The sequence below is a fragment of the Schistocerca piceifrons genome, chromosome 1 (assembly GCF_021461385.2).
Source record: "Schistocerca piceifrons isolate TAMUIC-IGC-003096 chromosome 1, iqSchPice1.1, whole genome shotgun sequence".
NCBI lineage: Eukaryota > Metazoa > Arthropoda > Insecta > Orthoptera > Acrididae > Schistocerca > Schistocerca piceifrons.
In genome coordinates this window covers 722,095,569-722,116,806 of record NC_060138.1, presented here as the reverse complement: position 1 = coordinate 722,116,806, position 21,238 = coordinate 722,095,569, and the positions used below count along the sequence as shown (strand labels likewise).

At 42.7% G+C, this 21,238-nt stretch overlaps 1 protein-coding gene across 1 annotated transcript in view; it reads right to left on the bottom strand.

Moving 5' to 3' along the window:
* The window catches only part of LOC124771984 (lipopolysaccharide-induced tumor necrosis factor-alpha factor homolog), a 168,007-nt gene that overhangs the window by 13,443 nt on the left and 133,326 nt on the right, over positions 1-21,238 (bottom strand). The window contains exons 3-4 of the mRNA XM_047249329.1: positions 9,892-10,010; positions 4,695-4,833 (exon numbers count right to left, since the gene is read on the bottom strand). Coding sequence (XP_047105285.1) covers positions 4,695-4,833; positions 9,892-10,010 — 258 coding nt within the window. The remainder of the gene's footprint in view (positions 1-4,694; positions 4,834-9,891; positions 10,011-21,238) is intronic.

Genomic DNA, 21,238 nt, shown 5'->3' with positions numbered 1-21,238 from the left:
AATAGCTTTTCGCTCCCTGTATTTTACCCCCGCCACCTTCAGAATTTGAAAGAGAGTATTCCAGTCAACATTGTCAAAAGCTTATGAATTTGGTGGTGACCCAGAAAAATTTTGTAACAGACGAAACTTACAGTAGAGTGCATAGTTTCACATTGGTTAACTTTCCCCAGTTTCTGTTTGCAAACCTCTATCTAGATAACCATTCATCCAGCAGTAACCGTTTACAACAGAAAGTACCTCAGAAAAATTTTGACACGTGTAGTAGTGATATGGATAAAATGTACGGGGAAAGTGAGAAATAAAAGCCAACGCTTCTACACTTGCACCTATGCTCAAACGCACAACTGGATGTTCACAGTAAAAAGGGTCGCCTGCACTGATGAGTCATGGTACACGTTGGTACACGTACGTAGGGTTAGAGTACTTAAAACAAGACATGATGGGATGCGCCTTGCTTGCCAACAGGGTTCTTTTCAAGCACTGACGAATGTTTTTTCGTGCGAAGGACGTTTACTTTGATGAAGTGGCGCTACCGATATTTCTGCCTGTATACTTTAAAACGCAGATACTGCACGCGTGGATTGGACGAGTACCAGAAGAAAAATCAAAGGTCATAATCTATATCTATAAAAACCTCTAAATAGCACGGGTATGGTTCGACAGCTTCTGGTTAATAGAGAGAATTATGACATTAACAAAGCGATAGTTTGATTTTATACAGGGATTGTCGATTGATGATGTCATCAACGAAACCTCTAGATTTCGTAACCATGCAGTGGACTGACATCTCTTCCGTTGTTGAAATCTTTCGTGGTTTTTACTGTTCTCTGATGTGCCTGGCACTTTCCATCACTGTTGCTGCAATTACTGCGTGGTTCAAGCGCTGGACAGGCGAGCGAGAAACGAAGACAACACAACGAATCATCAAGTAAAGCCCGCATGGGGCGATGATTGAGGTTTCACTGTCGAACCAATCCTCACGTTAGTATATCCGGATGAAACCACAGATTGAATAGTAGCCTATGCTGATGACATCGTAGTTACGTGTGCTAAAACTGTTGAGGAGCTGATGAATCACTGTGTAATGTGGTGAACTTGTACAAAGGAAAATTATTCTTTACTAGATTTCAATATCAAATGATATTCATGTCTATAATGTGAAATATTCCCAAAGAGCATAGCATTACGGCTACAGCATATAGACTTAACTGTGGCAGGAAAATACGGAAACACTTGTTGGTCAGTGGTGTTGGATACGAAAGGACAAAAAGTAAATAATATTTCTCCTCTGCGGGCAGAGACAGTAATGGATATATCCTGCTACAGACTATGACAAGACAGTGCTTCGGAAGCAGTCTCACCACGTACGCAAATCAGTGATGGAACACTGATTTAATCGGAATATTTAATTTGCGTCAGTAAAGCTGTTATACTACGGTACTAGTGATTTTCAGTGTAAATCTCATGCCTCATGCCGTCTTGCTGTTCTCCTACTTTTAATTCACGCTTGAAGAAATGTAACAGTGGGAAATGTTGAAAGTTCAATGAGGCGACAAGCAGGATCGCACACGGGCCGAAGCCGTAAGAGAGTCACCCTCCAGAGCAAGTTATTGAAAAGACCACTAGGGGTGGTCCAAGGGGTTACTGGACAGAGAAGGAGGCTGTTGCCATGCCCAAGAGCTGCAGGAAGTTAACCCATTGTATAGAAACGCAGATAACATCGCCGTAGAGCAATACCTCGCGAAAACATTTTACGACTAGGAAATGGAATGAGAACTTTCTCTCTTTACCTGGAATGCACCTTTGTATGCAAGATGTCGAAAGCTGGCTGTTTCTCCAGAAAAGCACAGACAGTGGACGATCAGTCCTAGACCTTTGAAATTGTGGGACTCTACCAAATGCTCTGACTCTGCGGATGAACAATGTTATTTGATGTGAAACCCGCCGCTATTGGCTAACGTACACAAGCTCTACAGTATGTTAGAAAGAGTCACTGGTCTGTGACGAGACAGAGAGGCAACAGAGAGAGACAGAGAGAGTGCCCGGTACTCACAGCTTTACTTCTGCCAGTATCTGTGAGGCCGGGCGTGAGTCGTGCTTCGGTAGCTCAGATGGTAGAGCACTTGCCCGCGAAAAGCAACGGTCCCGAGTTCGAGTCTCGGTCAGGCACACAGTTTTAATCTGCCAGGAAGTTTCATATCAGCGCACACTGCGCTGCAGAGTGAAAATCTCATTCTGGAAACATCCCCCAGGCTGTGGCTAAGCCATGTCTCCGCAATATCCTCTCTTTCAGGAGTGCTAGTTCTGCAAGGTTCTCAGGAGAGCTTCTGTAAAGTTTGGAAGGTAGGAGACGAGATACTGGCAGAAGTAAAGCTGTGAGTACCGGGCGTGAGTCGTGTTTCGGTAGCTCAGATGGTACAGCACTTGCCCGCGAAAAGCAAAGGTCCCGAGTTCGAGTCTCGGTCAGCCACACAGTTTTAATCCGCCAGGAAGTTTCATATCAGCGCACACTCCGCTGCAGAGTGAAAATCTCATTCTGGCGGAAATGATGATTACATTGATCTCTAATCCAATTTTCTGTACAGGTTCCGGAACTCTAAGAACCGAGATGATGCAATTTTTTTTTTAGTGTGTGTATATGACGTAGTTTTCGTAGTGGAAGAGTTTTTCCGAACTGCTTTGTAATTCACCATCCTGCACTATATTCTCAAATTCATAACGTAAGTAATTTCATAGAGAATCCTCCGTTGACCATCCTAATTTGGTATATACAACGATTACCACTATACAGGCCTAATACAATTGTTTTGTGTTAAAAAACTACTTGAAAAATTGAATCAGTGGTTTGCTTTACTGTAGCCTAGACAACGGCGAAGTGAAATCATAAACAGTGCACACTACCGCCTTGTGGCTGATTCATGAAGCTCTGTAAGCATCATAAGAATGGAGAATATTGTCAAATGGTCAATACTTGAGCTCACACGTTCAGTATGTATTGATCTACATCTACATCCATACTCCGCAAGCCACCTGACAGTGTGTGGAGGAGGGTACCTTGAGTACCTCTATCGGTTCTCCCTTCCATTCCAGTCTCGTATTGCCGGTATGCTTCTGTGTGGACTCTAATCTCTCTGATTTTATCCTCATGGTCTCTTCGCGAGATATACGTAGGAGGGAGGAATATACTGCTGGACTCTTCGGTGAAGGTATGTTCTCGAAAATTTAACAAAAGCCCGTACCGAGCTACTGAGCGTCTCTCCTGCAGAGTCTTCCACTGGAGTTTATCTATCATCTCCGTAACGCTTTCGCGATTACTAAATGATCCTGTAACGAATCGCGCTGCTCTACGTTGGATCTTCTCTATCTCTTCTATCAACGCTATCTGGTACGGATCCCACACTGCTGAGCAGTATTCAAGCAGTGGGCAAACAAGCGTACAGTAACCTACTTCCTCGTTTTCGGATTGCATTTCCTTAGGATTCTTCCAATGAATCTCAGTCTGGCATCTGCTTTACCAACGATCAACTTTATATGATCATTCCATTTTAAATCACTCCTAATGCATACTCCCAGATAATTTATGTTATTAACTGCTTCCAGTTGCTGACCTGCTATTTTGTAGGTAAATTTTAAGGGATCTATCTTTCTGTGTATTCGCAGCACATTACACTTGTCTACATTGAGATTCAATTGCCATTCCCTGCACCATGCGTCAATTCGCTGCAGATCCTCCTGCATTTCAGTACAATATTCCTTTGTTACAACCTCTCGAAACACCACAGCATCATCTGCGAAAAGCCTCAGTGAACTTCCGATGTCATTCACAAGGTTATTTATGTATATTGTGAATAGCAACGGTCCTATGACACTCCCCTGCGGCACATCTGAAATCACTCTTACTTCGGAAGACTTCTCTCCATTGAGAATGACACGCTGCGTTCTGTTATCTAGGAACTTCAAAAATGGTTCAAATGGCTCTGAGCACTATGGGACTTAACAGCTGTGGTCATCAGTCCCCTAGAACTTAGAACTACTTAAACCTAACTAACCTAAGGACATCACACACATCCATGCCCGAGGCAGGATTCGAACCTGCGACCGTAGCCTAGGAACTCCTCAGTCCAGTCACACAATTGGTCTGATAGTCCATATGCTCTTAGTTTGTTCATTAAACGCCTGTGGGGGACTGTATCGAAAGCCTTGCGGAAGTCAAGAAACACGGCATCTACCTGTGAACCCGTGTCTATGGCCCTCTGAGTCTCGTGGACGAATAGCGCGAGCTGGGTTTCACACGGCCGTCTTTTTCGAAACCCATGCTGATTCCTACAGAATAGATTTCTAGTCTCCAGAAAAGTCATTATACTCGAACATAATACATGTTCCAAAATTGTACAACTGATCGACATTAGAGATATAGGTCTATAGTTCTGCAATAATGAGAACACATTGAAGACCATCAATATTTTTAGTACCGACAATACGTCAATATGCGCTCACAGACGGTTAATATATTGATGGTCTGACAATATTACTGAACGTGGGAAGGCCCGTTAATGTGTTACTTCCGAAGTTAAAACGTCGTTTGCGTTTAGAAAACCTCACTATCAGAAAAAAGCAAATCGATAACTACGAAACACTATAGTAAGGAAAGCATGATAAACCGGCGAGCGGCAACAGGTGTAAGAGCGCCTTACCCCACCAGACACAGGACGCAGGCGCTGCAGTGTGTCCTGCTGTTGCTGACGACGTCCACCCGGGTCTTCACGGAAGCGTGGCAGAAGGGGCACACCAGGGAGCACGACTCAGGGCCGATCACCACCTCAGTCGCCACCACTGCACAAGACACCAAACACACGACCTCACCAACTACAAGCGATCAGAAGCTTTTGAAATGGCAGAACATAAGATTCTGCTGTCGACGCTTGTGAATTCTGCGGTCTATCCAACGGCTGGATCAGTTCCTTCCTGAGTAATCGCTCGCGAGAATTCAGCATCAAGCACACTAATGCAAATGTTGAAATTATTTCTGGACACATATCAGAGTAAAATCTAATTAAATATGGTATACCTGAAAGCTCGGAAATGTACCACTTCTGTTCCTTTACGCATCAATAATCTGAGCTTAAATGTGGAGCCCATAAAACTGTCACATTAGCAGAAAACACACATAGTTCTGTTGAAATGGGGAAACAAGAAAGAGTTACAGGTACTAATAAACACTGCCACAAAACAACTTAACTACTGGGCATAGAATAACCACCTTAAAACAAACAAAAAAACCTCGCGATGCTTCGGACAAGCATACGTACATACTTCGGACAAGAATATGTACATCTTGGATACCTCTCACAACGATAAACCAGATGCTAAGAGTGTAGGGACCATATTCTTACGATTGTACCTGCAAACCAACATTAGATGAAATAAGCATGAGCAATATCTGATTCAAAATTGAGCAAACTTGCTATCTTATTTGTTCACTAAAATCCTGAAAGTGAGAAAAGCAGAAAACAGTAAAGGGTGCATATCACGCCTACTTTAATTCTCGCCTTAAATTATGAGTCACATTTTGGGGAAACTATGAAGCAGCAATCTGTAAGTTCAGGCTGCAAAAAATTGACGTTAGGACAGTGTTTGGATATAAACTTAGAGATTCATCTAGAGAAGTTTACTCCTTTACTGTGTATCTACGTTGCGTAAACCTTGTGTTTATTTCTTTACCGAGTGAGAGAACTGGTTAGCAGTGGTTAGCATATTGGGATGGCATTCGGGAGGACAACGTTTCGTATCCTCGTTGGCCATCTGGATTTAGGTTTTACGTGATTTCCCTAAATCGCTCCTTTCTTTAAAAGGGCACGACCGACTTCTGCGCCGGCCGAAGTGGCCGTGCGGTTAAAGGCGCTGCAGTCTGGAACCGCAAGACCGCTACGGTCGCAGGTTCGAATCCTGCCTCGGGCATGGATGTTTGTGATGTCCTTAGGTTAGTTAGGTTTAACTAGTTCTAAGTTCTAGGGGACTAATGACCTCAGCAGTTGAGTCCCATAGTGCTCAGAGCCAATTCAACCATTTGAACCGATTTCTGCACCATCCTTGAAACAATCTGAGCTCCTACACCGTCTCTAATGACCTCGATGTCGACGGGACGTTGAATCCTAATCTTCCTTCCTTCTCTATTGCTTCCTTTAAAATAAATGTAACAGATGAGGACAGCAGACTAAAAAATAGTGTTGTATCCATGATCACTATGCCAAACAAAACGGAGACTTAAATTTGAACGAAATCAGCGCATCCACGTAGCAAAAAGATATTGTCCACATGGGAGTTTAATTTAATAACAGACTTACCAAGCACATAAAAACGAATACTGATGTCAAAAACTATGCAAAAATTTTTAAGTCATATTTAACGCATGATTGGTGTTACTCCATTGAAGAATGTTTAAATATATGAAGTGTATTATATACATTTTGAAATGTATGAACTATCTGCAATTTTACATATGTATAGTAATCACTTTCACCTGTATGCGTATGAATTAAGTTGTGCAATTTTGTAGGCGTATGCTGTTTTTGTATACAATATGTCCAACAAAACTACAGAATATTTAAATTCAGTGCAGTACTCTCAGCCAACGAGGAACGCGTGAGAACATGCACTATTGTTAGAGAAACACGTGTTCGTGTGACATAGTGGCGACAACTGCTCTAAGGTGTTTCTCTGGAACTTGTTTTCAGGGCACCGAGGAAGGTGGCCCGTGGATTCCTATTCGGAAGGACGGTGGTTGAAATATCCGTAGGACCATCCAGATTCAGTTTTCTCCTGATTTCCCCACATCGCTTTAGATGAATACGAAGCTGCTTACTGTGAAATGGAATGGCCGATTTCGATCCCTCGCCTTGTTCAGTCCGACCTTGTAATCAGTCTCTAATGACCTCATCGTCGACGAGATCCGAAATAGGCACTTCTCAGAGTCAACTGCGACGACTGTAAATATAAAGCTCGAGGTAATGACAAGGACCAAAGAAGTCATGTTGTCGTCACACTGCCTAACACATACATGGGTCGTATTATGCGTTCAAGAAACTCACAGGGGCGGCGAAGCAAAAGCGCAAGAAATACAGGGAATGCGATTACTGTGGAAGCACCAGACCCCAAACACGGCAGTGCCAAATTCATTAGACCAGACGTAATCGTGACCTCTGTCGATAAAACCACAAATAATGGCACTGAAATACGAAAACTAGAAAGTGGAAAACTTCACAGTTACAGCTGCGTACAAACTTCCAGTAACAGAAATTACTTTCTTACCGCAAAAAAAAGGTCAACAACCAAAATGCCAAATCCGCAGTAGGGGATTTCAACTGCCGCAGCATTAACTGGCGCTACAACGGAACAAATGAGAACGGTCATCTGCTGGAGGTGTGAGCGTGACCCAAAACTTCTCTACTCCTTTACGAGTAAAATATGGTTCAAATGGTTCAAATGGCTCTGAGCACTTTGGGACTTAACATCTGAGGTCATCAGTCCCCTGCAACTTAGAACTACTTAAACTAATCTAAGGACATCATACACATCCATGCCCGAGGCAGGATTATAACCCGCGACCGTAGCGGTCGCGCGGTTCCAGACTGAAGCTCCTAGAACCGCTCGGCCACACCGGCCGGCTGTGTAAAATATGGTAGCGTGGCTACAACGCTGCTGTATTAAAATGATATAGCAGCCCATTCCTCGAACCCAGCACATATCAATTGGGATACAGACCACTGCAGTGCCCTTCTGCAGAAGATTTAACTTTAGGAAGACCAAATGAATATTACTAGGCATTTGTAAAAATATTGCAAAGAATCTCAAGACAACATACACCACGCGGTTGCACACAGCAGTTCACTCCAGGACTCTCACATGGTTCTAAGAAGCTCCATGCTAAATATGAGAAATTATATCAGAAGGACCCTTTCCATGAAGAAACCGTAATATTCAGTATAGCACTGCTGGAAATACTAAGTGAAGCGAGGCACAGTAGATGGATTGAGACTCTGCAAAAGATGGACATGACAAACAGGAGCAAAATAGCCTGGAATCTTATTAAAAAGCTCAGCGGTGTTCCAGAAAGGCTCCAAACTGCTTTTGGCCCTCCAGCTGCTCTCGAATGAAAGGTACAATCCAAAACACCAAACACTAAAAATCAGCTGGATCCTATAATGGAAAACCCATACGTTCTCAATGCCTTTCACTACGAAGAATTCAACCAGGGCTTCAGTACTATGAAAAACGGTAAAGCGGCTGGGGTGGATTGAATGTGCATGGAGCAGATAAAACATTTTGGTCTGGGCGCCAAAATGTGTATCCTGCAGCTCTTCAACCATTGTCACAAAACTAGCAATATCCACAAGACGTGGGGAAAGGCAAGAATAGAGGCATTGCTGAAGCCTCGAAAGAAAGCATGGTCTTGTCTCATTTCTTTTTCACCTGTACAAATTGCATGAGAGGCTCATTTTCAACCGCATGGCAGACTCTTATCGACCTGAAACATATCCCTCAAGAAGCTGCTTTTAGGTCCGGCAAAGTATGCACCATCCGATTTCTGTACCTGACAGAACACACAGAAGAAAGGTGAGAAAGTAAAAAGATTTTAGGGCTAGCATTGGTCGATCTCAGCTCTCCATACGATTGCTCTTCTATACAATCTGCAACGAACTGATAGATTGCCATTTTGTCGAGATCACTGAGTCTCCCTACCAGAAACAGAAAATTTTGTGTCGTTCTCGATGGAAAGAAGACCTGATAGGGAAACGAAGGAGATGGGCTGTCCCAGGGAAGCGTTCTGGCCCCCTTCATTTTCAACCTTTACACTAATGGTCAGCCAGTACCAAATCATACTAAGCATTTCCTGTATGCAGATGACTTGGCAATCGCAGCTCAGGGGAGGACTTTCGAGAAGGTAGAGGAGAAGCTGGAGAAAGCACTCGGAGTCTTATCAGAATACTATGAAGGTAACTCCCTTAAACCGAATCCTTCGAAGTCTCAAGTAAGAGCTTTCCACCTTCGATCTCGGCAAACAAAGTGGAAGCACAATGCTTTCTTGAATAATACCACGCTCGAACATACAGATGAACTGAATTATCTGTGTGTGGCGTTAGAACGTTCCATGACACATAGATATCACTGCGAAAATAACCATTAGAATGTGGCTACCAGTAAGAATAATTTGCGGAAACTCGTAAACAGCAAATGGGGAGCAAAACCTACTATCCAGAAACCACTGGCCAAGCGCTATCTTTCCCTACCGCTGGACATGCCTGCCCTGCATGGGCTGGGTCTATCCATGCGAAGAAGGTCGACATAAACCTTACTGAAGCATGCCTAATCACAACAGGATGTATGAAAAGCGGACCCGCACCAAAGCTTCGCTAAGCTTCTGGCCTTGCGAGTCTCAGCTGCTGAAGAACACCTCACGAGTTCACAGAGAGGCTCAGACAAACCATCGATGATCTACATCCTGCTGTTTGGCACTGAGTGCGAGCCTGTACGACTAAGCTCTCGTAATACCGTATAGTGCCTGGCGTCTCCCACACAAACTGGAAAACGTGGAGGACGCTGAACCGCATAAGAAAAGGCGTGGCTCCGGTGAAAACAAAAGTGATCAAATGGTGTCATGGTAACGTGGATGACGACAAGTGCGATCATGACGCTGTGCAAGACATGGAAGAACACCCCCCCCCCCCCCCTGACCTGTCCCTAAAGATGCAATTTTAACGGATTGGACAAGAAGCGCTGAACATGGCCTAACACTAGGTTGAAAAACTATTATTGGTTTCCGGGTGGAAAAAGGAAAGCAAATATTAAGCAGTATCTTTCTTTTAACGCTGGATACTAGCAGCGTATACGTACACACTGGCTGTTGAACGTTGGCAGTACTGGGCGGAGGTGCAGGCTGAGGCTGTGGCTCGGCGTATGGAGGCGGCTGGTCGGAAGGAGACTTCTTCTGCTCTTCTACTCCGTCGTCCCGCCTGAAACAGACGGCAGTTGACGTAAATGCATTTCGCTCTATCTACGTCCTGTACAGTTTTCGGTTCTCAAATGCGACCTCTTCTATCGCAAGTTGTCTGCAGTCGTCCACTGGCAGAACAGTCAAACTTTTTCTGTTCGTTGTTTCGTGTTGGAAAGGAGGCTATTGATAAAAGAGCGACCGACAGTCTGATCAACAGGGACAGTGGCTTCACTCCCAGTAAGGCATGGGGCAAAGAGCTTAGCCACCTGGCTGGGCACCCCAGTGGAATAATTACTGTTATTTCGCTGGAAGAGCTTAAGACCTCAACAAAGATTACGATTCGCATACCGGTAATAATCCTACACATAGTTTCAGTCCGTTATACACCTCCATCAATCTCTACAGGGTGGTCCATTGATAGTGACTGGGCCAAATATCTCACGAAATAAGCATCAAACGAGAAAACTACAAAGAACGAAACCTGTCTAGCTTCAAGGGGGAAACCAGATGGCGCTATGGTTGGCCCGCTAGATGGCGCTGCCATAGGTCAAAATGATATCAACTGCGTTTTTTTAAATAGAAACCCCCATTTTTATAGCATATTCGTGTAGTACGTAAAGAAATATGAATGTTTTAGTTGGACCACTTTTTTCGATTTGTGATAGATGGCGCTGTAATAGTCACAAACGTGTAAGTACGTGGTATCACGTAACATTCCGACAGTGCGGACGGTATTTGCTTCGTGTTAAAATGGACCGTTTACCAATTGCGGAAAAGGTCGATATGGTGTTGACGTATGGCTATTGTGATCAAAATGCCCAACGGGCGTGTGCTATGTATGCTGCTCGGTATCCTGGACGACATCATCCAAATGCCCGGACCGTTCGCCGGATAGTTACGTTATTTAAGGAAACAGGAAGTTTTGAGCCACGTGTGAAACGTCAACCATGACCTGCAACAAATGATGATGCCCAAGTAGGTGTTTTAGCTGCTGTCGCGGCTAATCCCACATCAGTAGCAGACAAATTGCGCGAGAATCGGGAATCTCTAAACGTCGATCCTGAGAATGCTACATCAACATCGATTGCACCCGTACCATGTTTCTATGCACCAGGAATTGCATGGCCACGACTGTGAACGTCGTGTACAGTTCTGCCACTGGGTATAAGACAAATTACGGGACGATGACACATTGTTTGCACGCGTTCTATTTAGTGACGAAGCGTCATTCACCAACAGTGGTAACGTAAACCGGCATAATATGCACTATTGGGCAACGGAAAATCTACGATGGCTGCGACAAGCGGAACATCAGCGACCTTGGAGGGTTAATGTATGATGCGGCATTATGGCAGGAAGGACAATTGGCCCCCATTTTATCGATGGCAATCTAAATGGTGCAGTGTATGCTGATTTCCTACGTAGTGTTCTACCGATGTTACTACAAGATGTTTCACTACATGCCAGAATGGCGATGTACTTCCAACATGATGGATGTCCGGCACATGGCTCGCGTGCGGTTGAAGGTGGACTGGTGGATTGGTCGTCGATTTCTTTCTGTGGGGAAAGTTGAAGGATATTTGCGTTCGTGATCCACCGACAACGCCTGACAGCATGCGTCAGCGCATTGTTAATGCATGTGCGAACATTGCAGAAGGCGAACTACTCGCTGTTGAGAGGAATGTCGTTATACGTATTGCCAAATGCATTGAGGTTGTCAGAAATCATTTTGAGCATTTATTGAATTAATGTGGTATTTACAGGTAATCACGCTGTAACAGCATGCGTTCTCAGAAATGATAAGCTCACAAAAGTATATTATCACATTGGAACAACAGAAATAAAATGTTCAAACGTACCTACGTTCTCTATTTTAATTTACAAACCTACCTGTACCAACTGTTCTTTTGAAATTGTGAGCCATATGGTTGTGACTATTACAGCGCCACCTATCGCAAAGCGAAAAAAGTGATCCTACTAAAACATTCATATTTCTTTACGTACTACACGAATATGTAATAAAAAACGGGGGTTCCTATTTTTAAAAAACGCAGTTGATACCCGTTTGAGCTATGGCAGCGACATCTAGCGGGCCGAACATAGCGCCATCTGGTTTCCCCCTTCAAGCCAGACAAGTTTCGTTCTTCGTAATTTTTTTCGTTTGACGCTTATTTCGTGAGATATTTGGCCCGGTCGCGATCAATGGACCACCCTGTATATTCCGCAAGTCTCTTTTTCTCTGTGACAGAAGGTACTTCGTGTACCATTATCATCTTACGTTCACGGTCATTTCGGGAGATATAGATAGGACGAAGCAACATATTGTCTGACTCTTCCAGAAAATTGCTCTCGGAATTTTAACAGTAAATCACATCGCGATGCACAACGCCTCTCCTGAAGCGTCTGCCACTCGAGTTAGGTGAGCGTTTCCTTCTTGCTTTAACACGAATACGTGAAGAAACGCACTACTATACTTTTGATCTTCTCTATTTCCTCTATGAATTATCTCTGGTACAGATCCCAGACAGATGAGCAATACTGAAGTTTCGGGGAAACTAGGGATTTTGTAAGCTACCTCCTTCGCGCTTGGACTACACTACATGAGGATTTTTCTCAGTCTGACATCTGTCTTTCCTACGATTAGTTTTAGGTGGCCGTACCACTTCAAATCGCTCCGGACGCGTATTTCTCGATATTTAATATATGTGACTGCTACCATTGATTGTTCGAAGTTGTGTAATCAAACAATAACCAATCTTTCTACGTATTTACGCGCAATGCGTTACATTTGTTACAGTAATGAAGATTAAATGCCAATCCCTGTTGCAAGCGTTCCACTGTTCGTGTTCCTGCGTTTCGCTACAGGTGTTTTTTTTTTTTTTTTTTTTTTTTTTTTTTATCTTAGCGAAAACATCACACGGGAACAGACTCAGGGAGCTTCCGGCTTCATCCACTAGTCGATTTGTAAATTATGTATTATGAACAGTAACGATCTTTTCACACTCCCTTGGGATACGTCTGAGGTTACTTGTTAAGTCAGAACATTTTCCTCCGTTACAGATTGAAATGCTGTATCCTATTTGCTACGAGTTGTTTAGTCACAAACGTGGTTAGATATTCCTCACGCTCGTAGTTTGTTAACATGGCGCCAATGTTGTACTGTATCAAGCGCCTACCGGAAGTCAAGGAACACAGCATCAATCTGGACGCCTGTATTTACTGCCTTGTCGATCTCGTGATCGAATAAAGCGAGATGGGTTTCAAACAGTCATTGTTTACATAATCTTTCTTGGTTCCACAGACGAAAGTTTTGTCTTCCTGTTATGTCACACAATGCGAGGACAAAACGTATTCAACAATTCTACAACAGACCTCTGTCAGAGATATAGGCTTGAAATCGTGTGCATCTTTATGACGGCCCTCCCTGGTCACGGGAATGACCTAGGAGCGCTTCGTTCCTCCAGAGAATTACCGTAGATCGATGCAAGCAGAGGAGTAAGTTCCTTCGCCTACTCTATTTAGAATCTATAGGTATCCCATAAAGTCTAGTGGCGTTAACTGTAGCAAGAGATTTTAACTGATTATCTAGGGCATTGTCGCTTATCTCATTTTGGCGTTCATGAGACGACTGAAAGAAGGAACTACAATACGATCTTCCTCAATGGCTAATATAGCTTACACTCTACTAAACAGTAAATGCATTTCATTCCTTACTCCACTCACTGGTAGCAGTGTCCAGTAGAATTTGCATAGCACAGAAAGGGGTTTATGTATTTTGATTGTTTTCTTTTCTTATTTTCCAAGTTTTATGGAATCGATTGCTTTATTTACAACTTGTTTGAATCGTACTTAACAAAAGGATGCAAAAGGTTGTGGTGCATAATTCAAACAACGTTGGAAGAATAGAAATTATTAGTGACTTGGGAGAAACTACAAAGGGGATCCCACAGGGTTCAATTCTGGGTCCACTCCTACTCTCTACATATGTGAAGGACCTTCCATTTAACATTCAACAGAGAGGATTGGTACATTTTGCGGTCGATACGAGTGTACCAATAAATCTTATTAGAGAGAAAGAAACAGAGAAAATAGTTAATGATGTTTTTCAAATTACACACATCAAAAAAGGTTTGCACCACCGACGTTCCGAGAGCTCCGGAATCTGTACAGAAAATTGGAATAGAGATTAATATAAGCATCATTTCCGCCCTTTTTACTGCTCATGGAAACCATACATTGCATGTTGTACCACCATACATCGAGACCTTCAGAGGTGGTGGTGCAGATTGCTGTATACACCAGTACCTCCAATACCCAGTAGCACGCCCTCTTGCAATTAACCTTGCAATTTAACCTAAAATTATTTCTCCTGGACAATCCCGATGAATTTCTATTTAAAAACTGGTAGCCTGAAAAAAGTGTAGTTGCAGTAAAATAATGGGTTCATTAATGTTAAGACTGATTGTGTATACATACCTTGTAAACTGACTTGTTCCACTTCATTTCGATGAAAAAAATCCTTCAAATAGTCTGTGGAACATGTAACTAACTAACTAACAAGACGTAAACAGATTCGTCAGTTGGTAGTATTCGGCCAGACACAGGCAGATGTTGGAATCGATTTTTTTCTGTATTAGATAATTCCGTGCAGAAGTTGTAAATAGCAAAAATACATTTCACATATGTAGAGATAGCGCAAAATTCTAATTTGAACTGGAAGATACATTAAGTTCACATGGTGTGGAAGTAGAACCAGCCGGTTATGGTAAGTTTTGATGGCGACAAACTTGGTCATTTATCTTATGTAAAAATATCTGACTCCTCATACTTTCACGTCCAGTAGGTCTTGGATTTGAATCCTGCGGGGACAGTTTTACAAATTTTGCTCTTTATATCATTTTTCGGCATTTCCTGTTGTTTCTGCGGTTGGAAAGCACTGTGTAAGCATCTGGCTTTCGAGTTTGACATCCTGGTACAGTTCATCCGCCAGAAAACGCGATTTTGGACATTTTCTGCAATATTAGTCGCTTTTAGACTTTTTAATAATGTAAGTGCTTTGTTATTTCTGCTTTCAGAAACTGCGCCCAAGGTCCGCAAGTTTGAGGTCATTTTTCAGACTTCTCTCAATTTTAGTAATTTTCTTATCTTTACTTTAATTATTTATTGTCGTTGCCGCAGGATACGTGACTGTCATTTTTTTCTCAAGAGGGCCAGCAACTAGAAAGAGGTTACTTTAATTACTTTCGTTGACATATTTGCACACGATACGCCACGTCTTTTACACACAGATAAAGAACCGCGAATAGAAGCTAGATCTCGTGAACGAACACATATATTCTGCTACACACGTGCAGCCATCCATCATAACAACTACTCACATTCGCAAGCCATGAGAATCATGTACCCAGTCATACACTGAAGCGACAAAGAATGCAGATATATGTTAACAGGCAGAATACGACGCAACGGTCAGCAACGCCTGTATAAGGCAACAAGTGTCTGGCACAGTTGTTAGGTCGGCTACTGCTGCTAAAATGGTAGGTTATCAAGATTTAAGTGAGTTTGAACGTGGTGTTATAGTCGGCGCACGAGCCATGGGACACAGTATCTCCGAGGTAGCGATGAAGTGTGGATTTTCCCTTACGATCATTTCACGAGTGTACCTTGAATATCAGGAATCAGGTAAAACATCAAATCTCCGACATCACTGCGGCCGGAAAGAGATCCTACAATTGAAGAGAATCTTTCAACGTGATAGAAGTGCAACTCTTCCGCTAATTGCTGCAAATTTCAATGCTATGCCATCAGTAAGTGTCAGCGTGCGAACCATTCAGCGAAACATAATCGATATGGGCTCTCGGAGCCGAAGGCCCTCTCGTGTACCCTTGAAGACTGCACGACACAAAGATTTACGCCTCGCCTGGGCTCGTCAACACCGACACTAAACTGTTGATGAGTAGAACCATGTTGCCTGGTCGGACGAGCGTCGTTTCAAATTGTGTGGAACGAATGGACGTGTACGGGTATGGAGACAACCTCATGAATCCATGGACCCTACATGTCAGCAGGGAACTGTTCAAGCCGGTGGAGGTTTTTGTAATGATGTGGGGCATGCGCAGTTGGAGTGATATGGGACCTGTGTTACGACTAGATACGACTCTGAAAAGTGACATGTACGTAAGCATCCTGCTGATCAACTGCATCCACTCAGGTCCATTGTGCATTCCGACGAATTTGGGAAATTCCAGCAGGACAATGCGACACTCCGCAGGTCCAGAATTGCAACAGAGTGGCTCCATGAACACTCTCCTGAGTTTAAACGCCTCCACAGGCCACCAGACTCCCCAAGCATGAACAAAATTGAGCATATCTGGGATGCCTTGCAACTTTCTGTTCAGAAGGACCCCCCCCCCCCCCCCCCAGCAGATCCACATTCTCAGCTTGCTCGACACACTACGAAAGTAGTGCTGCCTGCCCATTAATCTCAATGCTGAGGGCAAGGCCTATTCCCGCATGAGTTCGAGCGTATGTGTGCATTCGCTCAGAAATGAACCTTGGCTTGTGATTTGGCGGTTTGAACGTCAATGCTTTCTATTAGCTATATGTGTATTGTGTTACCCTAAGCCACCGAGGACATATGAATCATTGCGGCTGCGCGGACTTATCCTAAGCACGCCCCCGTCGTACACTCGTAATTTCGGCGATCACAAGCCAAGGACCATTTCCCGCTCGACCTCGTGCGGGAGTAGTCCTTGCCACGAGCATTGAGGTTTGTGGGTAAGCAACCCTACTTTTGTAGTGTGGAGTAAGTTGAGAATGTGGGTCTGCTGGGGGGCGTGCTTAGGGTAAGTCCGCGCAGCCGCGCTAATTCCTGTGTACGCGATGGCTTAAGGGTTAGAGCGCGTGCCTGGTAAGCAGACATCCCAGTCGGGCACACATTTTCAACTCCACCCGTCGATTTCCATCAGCGTCCCGTACACAGCTGATGTTTGTAATTCATTGAAATTTCATTCTTCACGGCTGTCCGAAAGAACATACCCATATGGTTAATAGAATGCACTAATGCTCAAACCGTTATATGCACTGAAAGCTGGCTAAAGCCGTAGGTAAGTTCAGGTGAAATTTTTGCGAAGAACCTAACATTGTTTCAGAAGGATAGGCTAAACACAGTTGGCGGCGGCGTGTTTGTTGCTGCTATAAGTAGTTTATCTTGCACCGAAATTGAAGTAGATAGTTCCTGTGAGTTAGTATGGGCAGAGATCATTCTTCGAAATAAAATAATAACTGTTTCCTCTTATCGAGCTGCCAACTCAAAGCTTCAAAGATAACTTGAGTTTAATTTCAAACACGTACCCAACTCATGCAGTTATATTTGGTGGTGAGTTTGATTTACGCTCGATATGTTCGCGAAAATACATGTTTAAATCCGGCGGTACGCATCAACATCATCCGAAAATGTAATAGACGCATTCTCTGAAAATTATTTCGAGCAGTTAGTTCATGATCCCACGCGAATAGTAAACAGTTGTGAAAAAACACTTAACCTCTTAGCAACAAATAATCCTCAGTTAATAACGAACATCAAGAAGGAAACAGGGATTAGTGAACACAGGGTCAGTGTAGCGAGACTGAATGCTTCAACTCCTAAATCCCCCAAAAAATAAACGAAAAGTACACCTGTGCAAAAAAGCAGATAAACTGTCTTCCTGTGAGACAATCTCCACTCCTTCCAAATTAACAACGTTAGTGTGGAACAGATGTGATTTGAATTCAAAGAAATAGTATCGACAGCAATTGAGATATTTATACCAAGTAAATTAACAAACGATGGAGCTGATCCCTCTTGGTACACGAAACGGTTCAGAGCACTGTTGCAGAAACAACGAAAAAAATGCCAAATTTAAAGAATGCAAAATCTTCAAGAGTGGCGATCTTTTACAGAGGTCCGAAAATTAGCGCGGACTTCGAGATGCATATAATAGTTTCCACAATGAAACTTTGTCTCGAAACCTGACAGAAAACGCAAAGAGATTCTAGTCGTGTGTAAAGTATGCTAGCGGCAAGACAAAATCAATGCCTTCTCTGCGCGATAGCAATGGGAATACTATCGACGACAGTGCTGCCAAAGCAGAGTTATTAAACACAGTCTTCCGAAATTCCTTCATCGAAAAAGGGGAAGTAAATACTCCAGAATTCGAATCAAGAACAGCTGCCAACATGAGTAACTTAGAAATAAATATCCGCGAAGTAGCGAAACAACTTAAATCACTTCATGAAAGCAAATTTTCCGGTCCAGATTGTATACCAATTAGGTTGCTTTCAGAGTATGCTGGTGAAATAGCTCCATACTCCACAATCATATACAACCGCACGCTCGACGTAAGATCCATATCCAGAGACTGGAAAGTTGCGCAAGTCACACCAATATTCAGGAAAGTAGTATGAGCAAAACTCCGTATGCCTAAGAGTTATTACTTCCCTATTGTCACCTACGGAAGAGAAAAACGGAAAATGACAGAAAGGGACTGGAGCAGACTGCAAGCAGGGGAAATGAAATTTCTCAGAGCAGTTAAGGGAAAAACAAGAATGGACAGAGTAAGGAACGTAGATATCAGAAAGGATCTTAAACAACAAAGTATGAGAAAAGAAACTGAAAAAAAAAGAGATTAAGATGGTACGTGCATGTTAAGAGGCTGTGTGGACAGAGACTCCCCAAATTTATATAAAAACTAAGGATATATGGAAAAAGACCCAGAGGGCGCCAGAGAATGTGGAAAACGGGAGTGAGAATATCTGTGAAAAGGAGAGGTGTGACCTGGGGGCAAGTGGAGGAAGAAAAGTGGGAGGAGGACCGAGCCAAATGGAGAGGACTCGTCACCACCCTGACCCGGCAGTAGCTGCAGCGGGATCCGGATATAGATAGATAGTATGAGTAATCCATTAAATTACAGGCGCAAGTCATTAATATATGCAAAATGGTTCAAATGGCTCTGAGCACTGTGGGACTTAACATCTGAGGTCATCAGTCCCCTAGAACTTAGAACTACTTAAACCTAACTAACCTAAGGACATCACACACATCCATGGCCGAGGCTGGATTCGAACCTGCGAGAGTAGCGGTCGCCCGGTTCCAGACTGAAGCGCCTAGAACCGTTCGGCCACACCGGCTGGCGTCGATATGCAGCAGGATTTTGAAATATATATTGTGTTCCTGACGACAGTGTAATTCTATCAGAGATAGCAAAGGACTTGAAAGAGAAGTTGAACGGAATGGATTGTGTCTTGAAAGAAGGATATAAGATGAACATCAACAACAGCAAAACGAGGATAACGCCATATAGTCGAAATAAAACAGATGATGCTGAGGGAATTAGCTTAAGAAATGAGACACTTAAACTAGGTGAGTTTTAGTATTTCATGGACTATAAATAGTAATAGACCATAAAAGAGAATAAAAGCTTTCGAAATGTGGTGTTACAAAAGAATGCTGTAGATTAGATGGGTAAATCACATAACTAATGAGGAGGTATTGAACAGAACTGGAGAGAAGAGGGATTTGTGGCTCAACTCGACTAGAAGAAAGGATCGGTTGGTAGGACACGTTCTGAGGCATCAATAGAATACCGATTTAGTATTAGAGGGAAGCGTAGAACACCGATTTAGTATTGGAGGGAAGCGTGGAGGGTAAAAATCGTAGAGGGAGACCAAGAGATGAATACACTAAGCAGGTTCAGAAGGATGTAGATTGCAGAAGTTACTCGAAGGTGAAGAGGTTTGCACAGGATAGAGTAGCATTGAGAGCTACTTTAAATCAGTCTTTGGACTGAATAACACAACAACAAAATTTTGTTTGAACATTATGAATTACGTCGAAGAGAACAGTCATTGGCACACAGTCAACACGGATTTAAAAAACATCATTCTTGTGAAACTCAACTAGCTCTTTACACACACGAAGTCTTGAGTGCTGTTAAAATTAAAATATGGTTGAATATGCTAAATATGACAAAGTGCATAATCGGATCCCGTTTTAAATGTTATTTTTAATGAAGGTACTCTAGTTTCGTTGTCATTTCCGGATTAGAGTGCCGCCTTCAGTGTTAACGTACACGTATACATCTTGAGTGCTGTTGTACCACACAAGCGGCCTGAAATTACGTGCTGATAGGAATATCGTCAATTTATGTAACTGGATTCGTGATTTCCCGTCAGAGAGGTCACGGTTCGTAGTAATTGACGTTAAGTCATTGGAAAAAATAGAAGTGATTTCTGGTGTTTCCCAACGTAGTGTTATAGGCCTCTGCTGTTCCCTATCTATATAAACGATCCAGGAGATAATGTGAGCAGCCGTCTTAGTTGTTTGGAAATGGTGCTGTCATTTATCGTTTAGTATAGTCATCAGAAGATCAAAACAAATTGCAAAACGATTTAGAAAAGTTATGTGTATGGTGCGAAAGTTGGCTGCACCCCTCATCTCGAAATCTGAATTAAGCGCTCCGCCTCTCTACAGCGGACGGTAGAAAAGCCTCGATCTGTTCGATATGGTTTATCTAGGACTGTTTCGGTTCTTGTTATTGGACGAGGAAAGCAGTATGAAAATAACAAGCATGTTTTCCTTTTAGTTTTATCATATGAAACTGCTAATCAGCAGAAAAGTCTTAACAGTGACATTTAAGTCGGCTTAAAGTGGTCCGTGATGTGATAATCCCTAACATTATCATTTACGGCTTCAATAACGTGTTTTCCTATAATACAGAGTGTATCTGGTGATGATAAGAGTAGCGGAACCTAATGGACAAAATTAAGCAGACCGAATGCAATGATCAGATAACGGAATTCTTACAAAAAACAGCTTTCAGAGCTTTTTTGTATGAACTGTGCAATATTAAACAGCGATCACTCCAAAAATTGCAGAAATAATGGTTACTTTTAATAAATAGTACAAAAATATGAGAAAAGCAGAAATACAAAGAAATTGTTAGTTACCCGAAAAACCTCAGAAATTTTACAGCTAAGAAGTAACAATAACATTCATCTTAACATAGAAAAATTATAAAAAATGAGGAAGAGGAGAATGATATTCTTTGTAGATATTTACACAGTGTATGAAACAGCTTAACCAAAAGAATTTTCAAATATATTTTGTAAAAAAGTCAAGATTCACTTGGATACAAGCGATTTAGAAAGAAACGTCAAATAGAAGATGGAGTAATACAAAGAGGAATACTTAGGAGGAATGTCTAAAAA